This window comes from Poeciliopsis prolifica, unplaced genomic scaffold (genome assembly GCF_027474105.1).
Source record: "Poeciliopsis prolifica strain line A6 unplaced genomic scaffold, Auburn_PproV2 SCAFFOLD038, whole genome shotgun sequence".
NCBI classification, from domain to species: Eukaryota; Metazoa; Chordata; class Actinopteri; order Cyprinodontiformes; family Poeciliidae; genus Poeciliopsis; species Poeciliopsis prolifica.
This window is the reverse complement of record NW_026562413.1, coordinates 2338403-2352088: the sequence shown is the minus strand read 5'-3', so window position 1 is coordinate 2352088 and position 13686 is coordinate 2338403. Positions and strand designations below refer to the sequence as shown.

The 13686-nt window shown below is 37.2% G+C and overlaps 1 protein-coding gene across 4 annotated transcripts in view; it reads right to left on the bottom strand.

Annotated features, from left to right (window-relative positions):
- The window catches only part of ptk2aa (protein tyrosine kinase 2aa), a 65891-nt gene that overhangs the window by 51878 nt on the left and 327 nt on the right, over window positions 1-13686 (bottom strand). The window contains exon 2 of one of the 4 annotated variants that reach the window (XM_055054014.1): window positions 5839-6010. The exons of 2 other annotated variants lie outside the window; for them this stretch is intronic. Coding sequence is in view for 1 of the 2 variants with exons in the window: in XM_055054008.1 (XP_054909983.1) it covers window positions 2973-2991 (19 nt within the window). In the remaining variant the exon portion in view is untranslated. Of the gene's footprint in view, window positions 1-2972; window positions 3432-5838; window positions 6011-13686 lie in introns of those variants that run through there. One more of the 4 variants, XM_055054008.1, reaches the window with a different exon arrangement.

The following is a 13686-nucleotide window of genomic DNA, read 5'->3' as shown; positions in this document are numbered from 1 at the left end:
AGCTGCTGGGCGAGACAAAAATGACTCCTCAGTTATGATTGGTCAATAGCTGCACATTCTTTATTTGGTCTTGTTAACTTTGTTGAATTGTATAAACTAGTTCAGCTTAACAGAGCATGTTAATGTTTTCTTATCAATTATAGAAATGTGTAATCTGAAGGGTGTGAGGATATGATTTTTAATAGATGATATATTTAACAGATTATATGGCAAGTAATATGGATTGAGGAGATTTCACTTAAGTTGATACATGCATGCAATTGACCTTTACACAAGGCTCCTACAGATTTTTCAACGGCAAAATTCTTTGAGATTTCCAAATTAGTTCATCCATTTTGAAGTAAAATGGTTAATTATGACTATAGTTCAGATTTCCTTCAGAGGTTTTGCTGACATGCAAATTATATTCACTTTGAAAACATGAACATAATTAGAGGTTACATTAAATACAGAATGAGTACAAAATAACAAAAAATAAAAAATAAAATGCAGCAGCCATTACCTGATAACACTAATGGCTGCCGTCTAAGCGTCTGTTTTCGTATGCTGTTAAAAGCTCGACTTCATGTTGAGCAAATTTCCCTCCATGATGAGTCAAGATCAAAATAGTTGAACTTACTGAAATATAGATGACATAACCCAGAAACAAAGCACCACCGGGAGTTTGTTGGCTTAAGGCAAAGTTCACGCACAGCGTACACACAGGCTTTTAAACACAACTAGAAACACATTGACAGCAACATAAAGAGCCATGTGGGCAACATGCTGCATGACAAAGCATGCCTGTATTCAGACACAGACCACCAAATTGAAACAGTTCTGCCTACATTCAAACAAACACACACACACACACACACACACACACACACACACACACACACACACACAAACACACCCAGTATTAACCTCTTCTCATGGCTATGCTCAGTGTATGGTAGAGTTGTCATCTTGCAATTGGAAGGTTGTAGGTTCGATTCCAGATTCCTCCTGCCACATACCAATGTGCTTCTGGAAAAATGACTGGAAAAGTGCTAGATAAGTTCTGTCCATTTACCATTTATAAAGTTGAAACCCTGTCGTTTGTTTCAGTACCTTCATCTTTTGGTAATAAAAAAGCAGACAAATATATCCATTATATAGGCAAAGATAATCTAATTTGTTTCATCAAATGAAAGCTGAATCAGGTTAGGCAGAAAATAGTTTGCTTTCACTGTTTATAAGAGAGTCTGTTATTATAATAACAAATTATCAAAGTAATTACTCAGGAGACCAAGATAATCCAATCAAATATCCTAAATAAGTTAACTCCGTACATCAACCCCATGAACATTTTGAATTACATAATAATGATGAAACATTCATATCTATATTGCATTTGGTTAACATGTGATCATAAATCATTCTGATTATTGAAACTGATAAAAATTAAAACATCATTTAGTTGTGATGGCTTTTATGGGCAGATACTGGTTTCCAGTTTTCTATCCAGATCCCAACATAAAACTGAATTATAAGCCATGCACATTCTTGATCAAGTAAGTGTGGGTTTCCCTCACACTCCAAGTACTCTCACATTTTACAATAATGTTCACAATCAAAGAGAAACAGAATTGACTGATGCAGTTTTCTCTCTGTTGGTCCTCAATAATCAAGTTTTAGGTTTAGGTGCAAGTTGTGCAAAGTGCAGCTGAAACACTAGACATTTACATTTTATGATGTTATTACCTTTTGTCCTACTAGTTTTGTCTTCCTAAAAATGTGTTATAACCTAAGTTGAAATCCCTCATACATCAACTAACACCTCTGCCAGAAAAATATATCAATAGGAGCAAGACTGAGAGTTTAAAAAAAGACTAACTTTAAGTGTAGTCAGACACATGCAAGTCTTTATACACAAAAGCATATTCTACAGAAACTCCTTTTGGAACGAAGTATCTGAAAAAAAAGTAGTCAAAAATACTGGTGAAATGTTTAAATTTGCCTCAAAGATAGTTGTCAAATAGGATATAGGAAAAATAAATAAATAAATAACTGACATACATAACTTTGATACCCACAAGCTAATTTGTGTAATTTATTCATCTTTCCATCCATCATCATCTTCTTCTTAATCTGGGGTTCGGTCATAAAGGCAGCTGCCTACGCACAGAAATCCAGACTTCTCTCCCCTCATCCAGTCAGCTGAGAAATTTAGGATCTTCTCACACCTGAAAGTTCAGTTCAATTCAGGACCAATGTTAAAATATTTGCTACATTTACAGCTGGTGCAGTTCGCTTTCACACTGCACTGTGTCAAACAATCCAAACCATTTGAAAAGCCTGTTCCCTCCCTTGGCTCTGGTGGCACTGCACTAAGACTTCCTGAAGAAAACGACACAAAACCTCACAACTTCCTTCTTTGCAAAGTGTGAACAAAATGGAGTATCATCAGATTTTAGTGGTTGTTGGATTTCTCTTATCGGTAGAAGACCACATCTTAACCAGATGCTCCAGGCTACTCTCGATGTGTAGGAGCAATGGTTCTTCTTTGGGTCACTCCAGATTTAATTTTAAAACTTTTTCAGGTAACAGATTGAAATAATGTACAGCAGGTTATTTGATAGATGCAGTCATTTAAATTCAACAGAAAAGGCAGGAATTACAGGATTAGCTGCATTGATGACAAAAAAAAAATCATCCATGTATGACCTGTACATCTTTGCTTCCAGCTGGTCAAGAAAAATTTATGATTTTGATCTCTAGGGTGACAGATGGCAGCTTATTCCTATAACAAAACTACTTTCTTACTCATGAGGACTCAGGAAATTATTTAAAAAAAAATGCAGATAAACTAAACACACACAGAAATATAACAATTGGAAGTCTCCTGATAACTGAGTGACCTGTACATCGGAAAAATAAATACAGGCATAACAGAGAAATAAACAAGTTTCTATTTATATGATAAATGATCATGTATGATAAACTCTCACCATGATAAAGTCCCTCCATTTACAGGCAAATGTGAGGAGAAGTCAAGAAGAAAACAGTAATCCTCTTCTACCGCTAAATGGGAAAAAGCCAAAATCCCAGCCTTCAGTGCTCTGGTGCCTTGGGTTTTGCTTCCCAGTTCATTCAGTAATGAACGCCAATGTCGACTTAAGATCACAGCTCAGCTCGTTCCGCCTCCTCTCTGTACACCAACTACTACTTTACTACAAACCAACACAGAGCAGCATGAGTGGCACGCGTGAAAAAAGAGGAGGAAGGAAAAGAGGAGCAGGAGACAGGCTGTAGGCATGGAAGGGGGAGGGAGATGAAAGAGAGAAAAGGAAAGAGGGAGAGGGAGATGGGGGAGTGGCTTTGATCCCTCAGGAGAGTGATGGAGGTGGGGGGGAGCAGATGTACAGGAGAAAGAGGAGAAGCAAGTGAAAAAGGAAACACATGGGAACATTTTATGCAATAACTGTGAGAAGACAAAGACGGATAAAGAAACCAAAACAAGGTCAACAAAGGTAAACAATAAAAAAGTCACACGTCGCAATAAATAAGCACATAATGACAACCAGAAGGAAATGTTGCCTCTAGCTACTCTATCTCTGACACACAAACGTACCCCTGAGGAGCCACTCAATTAGTCATAATGTAATGTTCTCCACTCAGCGCTCTGCAACAGAAATCATCCATCTTTACAGCAACAAAGAGAAGTGAGACAAGGGGAAAGCAGTCAGTTGTTCCACTGACTTTACACATTTGATCCAATTATGCTTTAATCTAATTCCATACAGCGTGGATAGTAAATTCCATTCATCTAGTGTTTTACACACACCATATGGGTGCAACTTTACAAGTAGGCACGGGCTGGTATGACACTCAAACAGTGTGAAAACCCTACATAAAAATACCATGGTTTTTTCTATATTTACAATACAACATATCGTCGTAAAACTGCATCATCTTAATACGAGGCGCTCCCAACGGTGTTTTCCAAAGATCTGTTTTAGCCCATGTTTTATTATCTAATTTTATGAATGAGTAGGGTCAATGTCAATTCATAGGAATACTTAGAAATGTAGCTAGAAGACAAATCTATCCTTTGATGCTCACTGTGATAATTTCCTAATAATAAAAAAAAAGCTTACACTTCAACTGGTTGTTTTTAATTTAGGTTGAAAATGCCATTTAATTTGAACATATTTGTCTCTTTTTTGTGAAGACTGGACATAGCATAACAATTGAAGCTCTCACAATCATCTGTACCTTTAAGCTTTTACGTAAATTATCTACTTGACTTTCAAAGCTTTGTCATATGTTTTATACCGCAGTAAACTATCTATTATTAATCTATTTTTCTTCAAATTTTATCAATCTTGAGCCATTATACTAATATACTCTAGAATTTTTTTTTTGTTTGACAGATTTTTTTTTCATCATTGTAATTTATTTTTTTATTCTTATTTTCTAACAACTTTTGAAATTGCTTTGTTTCTCAAGCTCTGTTAACCTTCATGATAATGTTTTACTAAACACCATAGGAAGTTTATGTGCTTCTTGCAGCCAATTGGAGAAGAGATGTTTTCACTCAGTGCTAACTCCCTGGTTAACTAAAGTCTTTATTTAGGAAAAATGTTGGTTGTTTTGAACTTTTTAAACCGTTGGTAAGCCTTGATGTTAAGAACCTCGCCATACCTACCAACAAGTCAAGCAGACGTGGGGAGAAAAATAAATCAGAGACAGCTAAATAATCTGATTAGGATATTTGAGTAACACAAAACACAACATTGGCCTAAAACAAATAAAGCTGAACCAGCACTAAAGCCAGCGAATTGTTTTATTATTGGTAGTTAGTTTTTTTCTGGCTTAAAATACATAATAGACTTCATAAATCATGTTAGATGCCCAAGTTTTAATGAAGCAGGATCCAAAGCATTAGTTGTGATCCAATATCAATAACTCATCACATCTTGCTGTCTAAAAGCCAAGGTTCAACTGTTATTTTTTTCAATTCTTGCAGAGTGATGGTGAACTTTTTAATTAAAAATAAAAACCATCCGATGAAATGGAAATACTCAGCAATACATGACTTCTACTGCTGGTCCAACTCAACTTTCGAGCAACGGTTGAAATAGGTTTCTTCATCGTCTACACATTCAAAAAAAAAGGGGGGGAGGGGGGGAGCAGCGATCCAACAGACAAGATGAGAAATCCTCAGAAGTAAAGGAGATTAATGGCCACTGGATTAGTAGGTCAAGTTGTCACACAAGCACACACACACACACACACTACTGTGACTCTCATGTAGAAGGTCGATCTCAGCTCTGCCCCGCTGTCTCTCTCATGATGCTTTATGATGCTGGTGCATTAACACCACCCTCTAGTGGAGTAGATTTTAAAATGGTATGTCGTTCTCATCTTCATCTGAGCACCCAAAAACTTTTAGAATATGTAGAAATCTTTAAAAAAAAACACACACACACACATATTTACAAGTACATAATGTATTACAAGTACAGTACATTCATAGAGACTGTGCAAAAAAAGGGACTAAAGACAAAACTAAGTTTTACCAATTTAACGTGGCTCGTTAGCGGTTGCACAATCATCAAGAAGGAGCAACTTATCCTTTATGTTTTACGTTTTTCTGCACAACAAAGAATGGGAGACACTGCTGCAAACAAACAGCCATAGTGCAATTCATCAATGAACCTTTGTTACAAGAGTGAGCCTACTGGTGACTAATGACAAAGGCAGACATGTATGCACTGACTCAAGGACAGACACTGCTGGATTATCTCCACATCTGACCTCAGCCTCAGTTTTTGTTGGAACTCCAGCATTAGTGAGAGTGACATCACCTACATGGCGTGAATCCAGGTGTTTCACCACCGATCTTTGTCGCTATCCTTGCAGGTCATTATGGCTCTGACCGACTGCATGATGGTGGCTGACGATTGCTCCACAGAAGACATGAGGTCACAGGTTTGGCTGAGTGGGCAGGTGTGATTGTGCCGTTTTTATTTTCTCCCTGGCTCTGAGTGAAGTAAAGACAAAATCCTGATGTTGGAATAAACAGCCAATTTACATGACAAATGTATAACAGTTTAGTTCTCTTAGTTTTATGATACTTTGATTTTTATTCATTTTGATTATAGTAGATTTTTTTAAGCACTCAAAAATTATTATTTGAATATTATATGACTGTGTAGTAGGCCATAACACAGCACGAAAAAACTTTTGTTTTAATTTGAAAATCCTTTTTAATTCTTCTTTAATCTGTAGAGATTCAACTGTTGAACTGGACTACAGAAATACATGTAACTTTTCAGCTATATCTTAATTTATTGAGATACGCTAATGTAATTAGTTAAACTTGTCTAAAGATTTTAAAGACTGTGGTTCTGATCTCCAGTTAACCAAGAAGATTCTTATGAAAATGACAGATTATGGCAATTAATTAAATCAGCAAAATTCTCAAGAAATAGTTTTTTTAAAACTTTTATAAAGTCATAGGTTTGATTCCAGAGGAATGTTATTCAAAGTCAAATATTTATAAAAACTGTTACTCTAAAACAAATGGATATAAAGCTAAGTAGGCTTGAACACATTGGTTATTGCTCCAACTCTGCCAAATTAATGTCCAATCCTCAAAATTTTCCATTAAGATTAAACCCTGATGCCTTCAGATGGTTTGGTTATCACTGCCTCATTTGCATACAAGAATGTATGAATATGTTAATTAGACCCGCCTTACCTCTAACCCATTATTAGCCTTCAGCCATCCCATGCTTTCACAGATGGGGAAAATAAGCCTGACTTCATGGCTCTATTTATTAAGTGGTTTATTATGAACACTTGAGAGAAATTACCATTTATATCACCTCTGTATTTAATTTCTGTCATTATGATCCCTCCAAAACCCTCCATGTACTTAAGCATGTCAAGCACCACCATCCTAAGTCAATGGTGAGTATCAAAACTAGGTTAAGTATCAAGGGCAGAGAGCTTTTCCGCCTGGTCAGATTTGATATCAGTGTTAGGAACATGAACCTCAGGCAACCCTTACTTAACAGTCTAACATTTCCTACAGTCTGTCTCATTCCTGATATTGCTTTCAACGATATCACATGATGACACATTTTCAATATTCACTGCAATTGCAGTGAGAACCATCCATTGGAAAACCATTATTACTCCGCTGGTTTCACAATGACAGTTAATGCTAAATGACACCCTGTTTAGTGATTAAAATAAAACAGCAACTTGGCAAAAATCTCTTTCTTTGCATCAATGTTTATAAATGCTGATTTGAAAGCTTTGGGGTAAAATGCCATGCATGCCAAAAGCCCTCCAGAACCGTCTAAGGACTTACATCTTAGCCCTTAGATTCTTTAGCAGCTCCCTTTAATTTCAGCATTTGAGTTTATACAAACATAAAATGTTTCAAGATGTTTTATGGATTATGCCAAAGGCACTGGACAAAGAGTAGACAGAGTGTAGTGCTACAGAAATACAAAACACTTTTATATAAAGTTGGAAAAACCAGTTAAGCTAATTCATATGCATCTAACAACACTTGCGGTAAGTTCTTCCAATCTGTAATTAAATAGAATTGGTTATTCTGGTTAGCCTGGTAAAAACCAGCCCCTTGCACTTTGCTTTGTGCAGAAGGTCTGGGCTCTTTGCTGTTGAGAAACGATTGCATACTGGAGGGACGGACTGTACAATGCACCAGTTTGACGCTATGAAGCTTACCAAAAATTGCCTGTGTTCTAAGAGAAAAGTGCCCATCCAAACCAGATGGATGTTAATGTTAATTTTTGTGGAAGAGTGACCAAAACAGACTGAACGGCCTTTATCACTTCCTCCGCTGTCATTGCTAAATCTACAGTGAGACTACAACTCTAAAACAGTTCAGAAAATCAATGTCATCATTCACAACTTCTCCTTCTGTTCGCTGATTGGCCCAGGCAAAAATCCGCCAGGGACAACCTGAGTCAAGGGGAGACTATTTTATCACTCTGATGAATGATGGTGACTCGAAGGTACATTATTATTATCAATTGGTTTGGAATTTTTTTAACCGTAACTTATCAAGATATTTTATGAAAACACAAAATATTGTTAATTGGACATCTATAAAAGTAACCCTAATAGTACTAGCTCAGATTTAAAAAGCATGTGGGAACAGATTTGATCTATCATCCAAATAAAAAAAGCGGAAAAAAATCTCTCGACTCTCATTAGTTAATGGTTTGTAGCGGAATGTACCACATTTTTTAATTACTTTAATAAATTAGTACTGACTGAGGGCACATTCTGAGATATTGTGACTAGGAGAATGGTAAACTAAGGCTCTGCTCAACAGGAGGTAAGATAAATTATATCAAAAGAGGGGATTTCCTGTTTAAAAGCAACTGTGAAACATCAACATGTTGCAGATGAAGCTGAACACAGGTAGTTGGTTTTATATTGAGGAGAAAATATGAGCGGAAAATACAGAAAAAGTATTCTTCCCTTCAACATCTGCTCCTCTCATATTACTCCTGTCTTTCCATTTAACAATGACCAACAATTACTTCTTTCTCCCAGTCTTCTGACTCACTCCAATGCAATTACACTGATTGTTCACGCAAACACGACATCCATGCATGGCCACACACACATAAACACACTCAAAGGATAAGAAGCAATTCATTGGAACATCTAAGCTGTTTATTCGGTGTTCAGTGAAAATTCTGCAACAATCATTGGCTTGTCTAGACACTTCTAACTGAGGAAGCTGCATCGCTTCTCATGTTGACACAGTGCCAACTGTATTAAGCAGTTATTATACCAGTGACACTCTGCAGTGACCCGCTTGACCGAAGGTAGCTTGTTCCAAGTGAGAACAACTCCGTCTGTCCTTGACTGTACATGCCCCAAGCAGGGATAAGTCATCACTGCTGATGTCATTTCCTGGCATTGTAGCAACCTTCAGTTCATGCAGCTAGCGAACCGCATTGCACATTCATCTATCAAAGTGCATGAATGTGCACACTGATTCTCTAAACAGCTCTGTTTTAGATCAGGCTGCTGAAATTCAATCGCACAACTAAGCAGACCTGTAATTACTTAACCAGTAAACTTGTGTAGTAAACTTCAGTCTCTGCAGCTGAAAATATTTTTGATGAGCATTAATCTAAAGTAATAACAGATTCCTACACAAAGTTTAAATTAATGCTGAACAATTTGCAAAGATCACACATTAACTTAAATGGAGTACAGGGTTGAACCTGTTAAAATGTCCTTCAATGTGTAATTTCAGGGAGTTTAATGGATTATTATGAAGTTAAGCTAATTTCTTAAGTTCAGAACAATTTACAAGTAATTTTAATGGCAAATAAACATCAAGCAAAAAGGCTATTAATTAAACAGTCAACATGTGCCATATTTTGCATTAAACTGTTCTACTTTTGCTTGTTTCTCCATTATGACTCCAGCAACAACTGCAACATCAAGTTAAACTTGCTGCTCTTTGCTTAAATAAAACACATTTTATGTTACGTTTTGTTGAGCTGCACTGGGTGGGATCTTAGCTGCATTTTTTCAGCGATAGGAAACAAAAGTCAATGTTTAAGTCGATGTTAGGGATTTTGGCTGTGATTTCTGGAGTCCACATTTTAAAAAGACTGGACAATGTGAACTGCACATAAAAAACATACGAGTCACCAGACATTTATAGTCAAAAACAATACTGTAGGCTAGCTTTTTCCAGCTGTATTATCACATTACGTAACTGAACCACAACAGTCAAACGCAACCACATGAGTTTACAGTGAAAGCTCTAATCCTAACTTTAAGAAGTGAAAGACTGACTGACAAGACAAAGATGATGTTTATCCAAGTTATCTGTGGTAAACAACATTCTGATTCCAGTACAAGAACAACAAGCAAGCAATCATCCAGACAGACATATAACTCACCCATAAATACTAGCAAAAGCACGAGCAGTGTAGCTGCTTTTGAGAGGAAGAAGGCGTTTTCCTTTTATGCTCCTGAGGGACACGGCATGTTTTAGGATGTACAATAAGTGCTCTGAAAATGTGTGTGTGTGTACCGAAGGGTGTGGGGTCTGCTTCCTGAATGCATCCCAAAAGCAAAGGGAATGGATGTACAATTTGTTTCTTATCTCCAAACACACAAACGCACATTAATTCTTCTTTTCCTTCAGAGTTAAAATCACCTCCGGGATTGTGAGATGCAGGGCTGCAAAGTTTATTACAGACAGATGCTGAATAGTTAGCTTCAACGCATATGTAACGTTTTGCATAAAACAGCGTATTTGCAGAAGGGGTAAATAAGTATTGAGCACGTCAACATTTTTTTAGTATATTTATTTCTGAACATGCTGTTGGCATAAAATATGTACCATATTTTAGAAACAAACCAAGTAATTCATAGTTGCATAGAGATTAAGACAATAAAATTCAATAATGATCACTGACTTAAAACTTTCTCTGAATCCATTAGGTGTTATTTTCCCTGCAGTAGTATCAGTCCAAAACGTGGAGTGTTTGGGAATGAACAGATGCATGTGTTGAGATTTTCAATCTGGTACTGTACATAAATATAAATAAATAAACACACCGCATCTGTCAAACTTCCAAAACAAATAGCAGCTATTCCTTGGTTCAACTGTCCATTCATGTTTCTCTTTCCCACCTTTGCATTCTGGATGTGCCAAAAGCAATCTTAAATTTGGCGAGGTCTGAAATAACAGCTGAGGTAGGTCTGGGGTTGCCAACCGCTTGGGAAAAACACAGACACAGACACACACACACACACACACACACACACACACACACACACACACACACACACACACACACACACACACACACACACACAGCCACCCTGCTTGCCTGGAAAACACTCAAACTGCAAAGAAACAAGTGCAGAGTTGTGCGTCTCTCCAAAGTCAAATTACTTCATGAAATCCTCATGACACACACATACTGTGTGGAGGGATGTCTACATGCCTCCGCAGATAGCGACTGCAGTGAGTGCTATCATTTGTTAGACTCATTATGAGTCACGGTGTACTGCAATCTAGCAACACAACACTGCTGGCTGTGTTACAGTCTTGCCTTTTTCTAGAATGTTTTCCCATTTGCTCTCATCTCTAGACAAAACTCGAACAGAGACTAAGTACGGGACGCCTTTAAAACACATAAAGAGACAAGACAGATAAAAACATAGCACACATCTCTGCAGGGTAGTGGACTGCCCCTGCAGAACTGAGTGTAGCCAAGTGTTTCTATAAATACAGGCCTCCAACACTGCTCTGCACTTTATACACACATATGCAGAGCGATATAAGCATGCACACAGGCTACCACGCCTGCGTTGGCCTGCTGGTGATCTGCCACAGGAAGGATTGAATTAGGAAGGTGAAGCGGCGCGCACAACTGCATGCTAAGCAATTTATTTAACTCTTACAGTTTGGAAAGCCTTTTTACAAACACAGCAATATGAAAATCGAAAAGACATCTGACTAATTAGTACACATTACTGCACTCAGTTGCAGTAGTTGCAAAATGTGTGCACTAAAATAATCTTTAAGCCAATTTCTTCCTTAAGTTTGACATCACTGAATACTATCTTCAAATTCCAGGAAAAAAGATTGTATTAATAGCAGAAAGGATTTCCTTTTGAAGCCAACAGCACTAAAGAGAGAGACATGTGTTTTCAACACATGAAAGAGAGGATTTCACCTCTGGCTTGTTGTAGAGAAGGAAGTGTCTCCTACAGGACACCTTCCTGACAAGCACATGCACTTTTCAGATGACAGGAGTTTTTCATTAGCCACCACAACCAGCTGAATTGGTTTAAATAACTTTAGTAATGCGCTGTCAAACATATAATTAGAAAAAAAAAATAGAGCGGACCAAATAATTTGCATCTAGCATCCTGGATCACATCAATATACAAAGCAGCACTTCAGATATGGAAATGTAGACATGCAGAACCACAATCTAATTTGTGCACTGTTAAATCAGAAGCTCCGGTGGCCTCAGGATACATTTTCTTGCATGTAGAATTTGAAGCAGATGCAAACAGAGAACCTCTTTCACAGTTGCTTGTATGCAGAGCAGAGCACACCGTTTTTGACGATTGCATTGAGCGTTTCAGCATCGATAATCCAAGACAAGATCTTAAAATATTCAACATTTAGCTAAGTGTGAACAACTTCCAGGCTGTTATTTTATCATAGAGATTAAGCTATTGCTTTACAATAATTCAAATAAATGTTTATCTGTAAAGATCAAGCCAGAGTGTTCTGATTTCCTGATTCAATGTCTTTCAATAATTTGACTTGACTTAACATTGCAGCTTAAAAGGCAAGGGAAATAAATGGTAAAGTTTTATCAATCTCTCTATCTGGATTGTAATGGACTAACTTGATTGTACATATCACTCCTTCTAGTTTTAAGCCATTTTTAAATCTTGACAGAGGACGACTACATTTTCCCCTGACAAGTATAAGACGTTTGACAACATTATTATTACATTATTATTAGCAAAGAAAAAAAACCCTCATCACTCTGTCATTTTTATTGTGGCAACAATTTGTTTGTAACCCAAATAAATTGGGTTTGTTTGGGTTACAAACAAACTCAATTGTTTGTAGCTCAAACAATTAGGTTACAAACAATTGTTTGGGTTATAATTGAGCTATCAGATAGCCTATCTGCCTCAGAGCAGATAGTCAGGGGCTATCTGCTCTGAATAGTACTCAGAGCAGATAGCCCTACTAATTTACCAGCTAGTAACAGGTTGTTATATTTCCTTATGAAGAGCAGAACAGCAAAAAGGTCAAGTATTGTGTGAAATTAGGGTCTGAACATTGCAAAAGCTCATGTCTTATTTAAGCCTACAGAATACAAGTAAATACCTTTGTAGAGGTGATTTTATTACAAATAGAAAAAAAGGGCACTTGAGGAGAAATAGCCAAGCTTTGAAACAGATCTGTTCAGAAGCTGCTTTATGTGAGCATCAGAGTTGTGTGCCACATATAAGATTATTTGGGGGGGAGGGTAGAGTTGATCTTGATTGAATGAAGATTTACAACAAAATTGTAAAATCAATTGAAGATCTGATGAACTGTGGCAGAAAAGAGAAAATGTATTTAGCAGAAAAGTATCATATGGCATCGAGAAAAAAGGAAAACTAGAGAACACCAACTGAAGAGCTGGAGTAATAACTTGTCAATGTATTTGGAGAAACTCCCGAACCCGCCGTTAAAATATCTCTAACACTTCAAAAAAAAAGGACGTGAAGGCAACACAACAGCTAATTATCTCAGTGTAATTACGAAAAAGCAAGAAATAATACAAAGTACGTGAAAGAAATGACGCCGAAAAGCTCCTTCACGTTAGAAAGTTCACCAAGTTCAGTTTGTTCAGGAAGAGTTTCAAGGTAACCCGACTGCTATTGGTAAGAAAGACACAGACTAAGCACAAGTTGAGGGAGGTTTTCAAGCTAAATGTAGGTTAATCCGCAGCTCTTATTTACCATGAAGTTACGACTACACTGGCAGCCAGTTTGGTGGCGACGGTGGTGGGGCTGGGGGGGGGGGGGGTCACCCTTTCAACTCTTTTAACTTACAAATGAGGAAAAATATAAAACGTATCCACTATTTTCCAAATAAAAGGGAGTGGGCGAAGT